General features: G+C 39.2%; 1 protein-coding gene across 1 annotated transcript in view; it reads left to right on the top strand.

Annotated features, from left to right (window-relative positions):
• The window catches only part of LOC138955466 (receptor-type tyrosine-protein phosphatase kappa-like), a 20,476-nt gene extending 16,472 nt beyond the window's left edge, over positions 1-4,004 (top strand). Inside the window, exons 18-19 of the mRNA XM_070327071.1 lie at positions 616-751; positions 1,287-4,004. Of these exons, the coding sequence (XP_070183172.1) occupies positions 616-751; positions 1,287-1,367 (217 nt within the window). The 3' untranslated portion in view covers positions 1,368-4,004. The remainder of the gene's footprint in view (positions 1-615; positions 752-1,286) is intronic.
• Positions 4,005-6,438: the final 2,434 nt, after the last annotated feature.

Below are 6,438 nucleotides of genomic sequence, written 5' to 3'. Positions count from 1 at the left end.
GGGGGAGGGGGGCTGGGGGTTGTCTATTTGTTATATGCTATTTAAACTAGCAGACAAATGCGAAACTGTACCTTCCGTTATCTCGCCCATGCTGTTTGTTGTTGTTGTTGTTGCGTGTGTTGTTGTTGTTGTTGTTGTTGTTGTTGTTGTTGTTGTTGTTGTTGTTGTGTGCTTTGTTGTTGTTGTTGCGTGCGTTCGTTGTCGTTGTTGTTATTGTTTGTTTAGGAGGGGAAAAGGACTTGGGAGAAGAGGGGGGGGGGGGGGGGGGGTATAGTTTGTTTGTTTGTTGCTGTTTGCCCATGGCGGTGTTAAACTAGCAGACAAATGCGTAACGTTGCCTTCTGTTAAATTGTTATGTTGGTTGTTGCTGTTGTTTTTGTCGTTGTTGTTGTTGTTGTTGTTGTTGTTGTTGTTGTTGTTGTTGTTTTTGTTTTGTATTTTGTTTTTTTGTGTGCATTTCTGAATCCAGGACAAAGATAAACCTCGATTTTTGACATAGGCACATGCATTTTCATTGCGCAATCTGTTGGGTGCTTTCAATGTTGATGGTGTAGGAAACAGTCAAACAAGTGTGCCTTTTTACTGAAATAATTTGAAACGAACGTTGCTGTGCAGTGATGGAGTTGAGAAAAGCGGACTGTTCTGTGCCCTGTGTGACATCATCAACCGTATGACGTATGACCGTGAGGTTGACGTGTACATGACTGTCAGACACGTGCAGAGCGTCACACCAAAGGCTCTGTCGTCTGCTGTAAGTATACAGCTAGCTTGTGTATGTGTGTGTGTGTGTGTGTGTGTGTGTGTGTGTGTGTGTGTGTGTGTGTGTGTGTGTGTGTGTGTGTGTGTGTGTGTGTGTTTCCTCCAACAAAACCTTTCCATACATTTACGATGTCTTCCTGTTTATATTTTTATGTTTGCCATTTATCCCACAGTGGTCCCTTCTCTGTGTTTGTCTGTTTCTAAACCCACGGCCAATTCGCTTCACATTCGTTGTGGTTTTAAAGGGGTTAGTGGAATTGCTTGCCATTTCCTGGCGTGATTCTTGTCTTACTCCTACTACCGCTAGGCTAGCTGTAACGGTCCTATTAGACTTTGAAAGTATCAATTTAAATATCTTGATACTTGTCTTGTTTTTTTACCTCTGTTTTGATGGATATTGTCCGACCTGACAAATATAAAATGTTACCCATGAAATTGTTATATTAGTGTCATTCTAGTATTTGGACTATTATATTGCCATTTTATAGGTTTGTTTAATAAAAAAAAAAACTTGTTTGTGTCCGCAGACGCAGTACCGCTACTGTTACGAAGTGGTACAGAACCGCGTCCGAGGGATGAGCGTGTATGCCAATGCTCCTCAACGCTGAACATGGAAACCTCAAGACCTTTGCTCAGCATTCATTGCAGTCTGCAAGGTTGGGAAGACCGATTCTACGAGGCTGTGATTTGAGATCATAAGCAAGTAATACTCAGCTCACCTGACTCACTACAGATGTGATAACTGATGCACCCAGGCAGCATAGAGAACACTAATCCAACATGAATTCCACTGTGTCTGCCATTATCTCTGACAGGAGATCGAGACATTGCAGCAGATCCATACCTAGCTATACCACATCGCATAATACACGGCTCTTATATAGCTCCGCTTGTATTTTGTATTTTATTATGACATTTGTGTTGCATGTTATGATTCCTAAAGAGATATAGTATAGTAAACAGTTTCCCAATCAGAACAATGCTTTGATACTACGTCTAGCTGTTGATATGTTCACTGTACAGTTTCATTCATATTTCTTAATATATTGCTATTTCATATGTTACGAGGATTTCCATTGGTCAATTGGGCAAAACTGAGCTCAGTGCAAAAGTGATATCGACGACATTTCCGTCGGTATCAGTTTTGATATCGACGACCTCTTTATTGCTTCCCCACTTCAAAAACAAAAACACCTACATTTAAAAACAAACAAATATATATGAAAATGTAATGATCCCAGAATTTAGTTGAGCAAGTTACTAAGGACTTTTTGAAAGAAAAGACATTAGGAAATACTGACAATTACAAGAAAAGAGTGAACAAAAAGAAATAATAATCAGAGGGAGGGATATGGAACAGCCAAAACTGAGACAAATATTTTTGTAATTTCTTTACAGTAAATACAACATGTCCAGAGAATTAGCAATATATCTAACATTGACTGACTGTGTGATGATATCTTCTGCTATTGGTCTGTTTCGACAGTGATATCAAAATCTCAACCTCCGGTCTCGATTTTAATATCACTGTCTCAACAGACCATAGCAAAAGATATCATCACACAGTCCGTCACTATTGGGTAATATTGCTATTTCATATGTTACGTGGATTTCCATTGGTCAATTGGGCAAAACTGAGCTCAGTGCAAAAGTGATATCGACGACACTTCCGTCGATATCAGTTTTGATATCGACGACCTCTTTATTGCTTCCCCACTTCAAAAACAACAAGTCGCGTAAGGCGAAAATACAATATTTAGTCAAGTAGCTGCCATTTTTCAGCAAGACCGTATACTCGTAGCATCGTCAGTCCACCGCTCATGGCAAAGGCAGTGAAATTGACAAGAAGAGCGGGGTAGTAGTTGCGCTAAGAAGGATAGCACGCTTTTCTGTACCTCTCTTTGTTTTAACTTTCTGAGCGTGTTTTTAATCCAAACATATCATATCTATATGTTTTTGGAATCAGGAACCGACAAGGAATAAGCGGAAAGTGTTTTTAAATTGATTTGGACAATTTAATTTTGATAATATTTTTTATATATTTAATTTTCAGAGCTTGTTTTTAATCCAAATATAACATATTTATATGTTTTTGGAATCAGCAAATGATGGAGAATAAGATAAACGTAAATTTGAATCGTTTTATAAATTTTTATTTTTTTTTTACAATTTTCCGATTTTTAATGACCAAAGTCATTAATTAATTTTTAAGCCACCAAGCTGAAATGCAATACCAAACCCCGGGCTTCGTCGAAGATTACTTGACCAAAATTTGAACCAATTTGGTTGAAAAATGAGGGCGTGACAGTGCCGCCTCAACTTTCACGAAAAGCCGGATATGACGTCATCAAAGACATTTATCAAAAAAATGAAAAAAACGTTCGGGGATTTCATACCCAGGAACTCTCATGTCAAATTTCATAAAGATCGGTCCAGTAGTTTAGTCTGAATCGCTCTACACACACACACAGACAGACACACATACACACACACACACACACATACACCACGACCCTCGTCTCGATTCCCCCTCGATGTTAAAATATTTAGTCAAAACTTGACTAAATATAAAAACACCTACATTTAAAAACAAACAAATATATATGAAAATGTAATTATCCCAGAATTTAGTTGAGCAAATGACTGAAGACTTTTTGAAAGGAAAAACATCTCAAAATACTGAAAAGTACAAGAAAAGAGTGAACAAAAAGAAATGATAATCAGAGGGAGGGGTATGGAACAGCCACAACTGAGACAAATACTTTTGTAATTTCTTTACAGTAAATACAAAATGTCCAGAGAATTAGCAATATATCTAACATTGACTGACTGTGTGATGATATATTCTGCTATTGGTCTGTTTCGACAGTGATATCAAAATCTCGACCTCCGGTCTCAATTTTGATATCACTGTCTCAACAGACCATAGCAGAAGATATCACCACACAGTCCGTCAATATTGGGTACTGTTATCCTCTTGCCTGTGTAATATCAAAGGATTAAAGGGCATAAAACAGGCTGACAAGAGCAGGCACCAAAAAGTTGCAGAGAAAATGGACCGCATGCGTGTGTTAAATTGTATGTTGTTAGTCTTATACTGTCTTGATGTTGTTGCTTTTATGGAGGTATTTCGCTTGTTATTTTTTTAATTTTTTATTCTCCTTCCTTTCCCCTTCTACAGATCTCCGTATCGTCCGCCTAATCAAATATTATTTTGCTTTTAAGAGCACGGGTATAAGCTTTGCTTGTTGTGCTCCATGTATGAAATTAATTGTATGCGGCATTGTTATCTGTAATTGTCTGAATGAATTGTTTAAACCAAGGGACCGCAAAAAACAAACTCCTGCTTTCCCCGTTCTGCCAGCCCTCCAGCTTCACATGTCCTGTCTGCAGCAGACTGTGATACGAGGATGGGGTCTTTAGTCACGTAAGGCGCTGCAGCGCATCCACACACTGACACAAGGCGCATCCAGCGTCATCTCACGGGACGCTATGCCAATGATGGTGATGGTGAAAGTATTCATATCATCTCACGAGACGCTATGCCAATGATGGTGAAAGTATTCATAGCATCTCACTAGACGCTATGCCAATGATGGTGATGGTGAAAGTATTCATAGCATCTCACGAGACGCTATGCCAATGATGGTGATGGTAAAAGTATTCATATCATCTCACGAGACGCTATGCCAATGATGGTGAAAGTATCCATAGCATCTCACTAGACACTATGCCAATGATGGTAAAAGTATTCATTGCATCTCACTAGACTCTATGCCAATGATGGTGAAAGTATCCATAGCATCTCACGAGACGCTATGCCAATGATGGTGAAAGTATCCATAGCATCTCACGAGACGCTATGCCAATGATGGTGATGGTAAAAGTATTCATTGCATCTCACTAGACTCTATGCCAATGATGGTGAAAGTATCCATAGCATCTCACGAGACGCTATGCCAATGATGGTGATGGTAAAAGTATTCATTGCATCTCCCAACAGCAGATCAGTCAAATACAACACATTTTTTCTCGTTCTAGTGTGCCTTGACTGAACAATTTACTTGCCCTTTCTGCATCGATGGTAGATGAACATTTCCCTCCGAAATAATTCCATGACATATATATGCGTCTCCGTGGACTGTTACCAGTGATTTTCATTTTCTGTTTGTCAATAGATATGTGAGTGTGTTCATGCGTTTCTAGACTTTGTTAGTGTGCGTTCACTTGATTAAACAAGTTACATTATTGAATTCCAATCAGTTTTTGTTTCTTTATTGTATACATTTCATTTTGTGAATGTATACCGCTGTGTGTGTATAACTATGTGTCTGTGTGATCTTGCCTCGCAGATGCTTTTGAAATTTAGCCTTTGAAAGTGATATTTTGGGTCTCTCATTGAGATGAAAAAGTAGATTTGTAACCGCAGGAGCTTATTTAAAATTTAAAATGCTATTATCCATTGTTATCATATCGTCACTTGATATCTTCACAACACCACGGTGCGTCAACTGATTCCGTTCATCCACCGGATGTTTCCGTTCATCCGCAGGATGTTTCCGTTCATACAGCCTCATTTTCGTCATTTGCTTGGGGAAAAACGTTGTGGTAAGTCGTGTGGGCAGCGCGCTTGTGTGATATTGAAAGAATAAGGTAGCGAACTGGTTGGGCTATGTGTACGATAAGTACCAAGGTGCTAGTAATCCTCATGATAACACACGCGGGCCGATCGTGGCAAATATGCCTGATTTTGTTTAACATTTTCTTGTTTTTCTCGCTCTGTTATCGAATCTGACCCTGATTTGCACATAATCACCAAAACCATTGCCTGTTATGACATTTCGCTTGAACAGAAGTCTATAAAATCCCATGGCTTTTGTACAATTACTGGTCTTTTGAAAACATGCAGATTCCGTTCGTACGCCATGATTCCGTTCGTACAAAAGTGCATGTTTCCATTCGTACGAAAAGCGTTTCCGTTCGTACACATTCGTTAGATCAGAGCGAAACAGGCCCCCACTACAAGTTATGTGTGTTCCAATGGTTGTCAGATAGCACAATGTACGAATGCGTGTGATATTGGACCTATGTAAACCATAAGATGAATTGAATTTGCAAAAAACAGTTGTTTGTCCGTTCGTACTGATTTTGACGACAAAATGTGTCCGTTCGTACTACTTTCATCAACTTGTTTCCGTTCGTACGCTTTTCAGTAATGTGTTCGGTGACGGAGTTTTCTGGGTGTTTTGATAAGAACGAAGATTGATTTATGCAGTTTTGCTTGCTTTGCAGCACTGCAACTAAGACTGAACATTTGTATTTACTTCTATCATGTCATTTGCTTCACCTGTGATAATCATGAGCAGAATTTAGACAAATCAAGAAAAACATTATCCAGGCACTATCAGTCCTTTTTATATTTAGTCAAGTTTTGACTAAATATTTTAACATCGAGGGGGAATCGAAACGAGGGTCGTGGTGTATGTGTGTCTGTCTGTCTGTGCGTGTGTGTGTGTGTGTGTGTGTGTGTGCGTGCGTGCGTGCGTGCGTGTAGAGCGATTCAGACCAAACTACTGGGCCGATCTTTATGAAATTTTACATGAGAGTTCCTGGGATTGATATCCCCGAACGTTTTTCTCCTTTTTTCGATAAATGTCTTTGATGACGTCATATCCGGCT

The sequence above is a fragment of the Littorina saxatilis genome, unplaced genomic scaffold (assembly GCF_037325665.1).
Source record: "Littorina saxatilis isolate snail1 unplaced genomic scaffold, US_GU_Lsax_2.0 scaffold_190, whole genome shotgun sequence".
Classification (NCBI taxonomy): domain Eukaryota; kingdom Metazoa; phylum Mollusca; class Gastropoda; order Littorinimorpha; family Littorinidae; genus Littorina; species Littorina saxatilis.
The sequence above is the reverse complement of the archived record's forward strand: the minus strand, read 5'-3'. Positions and strand labels throughout refer to the sequence as shown.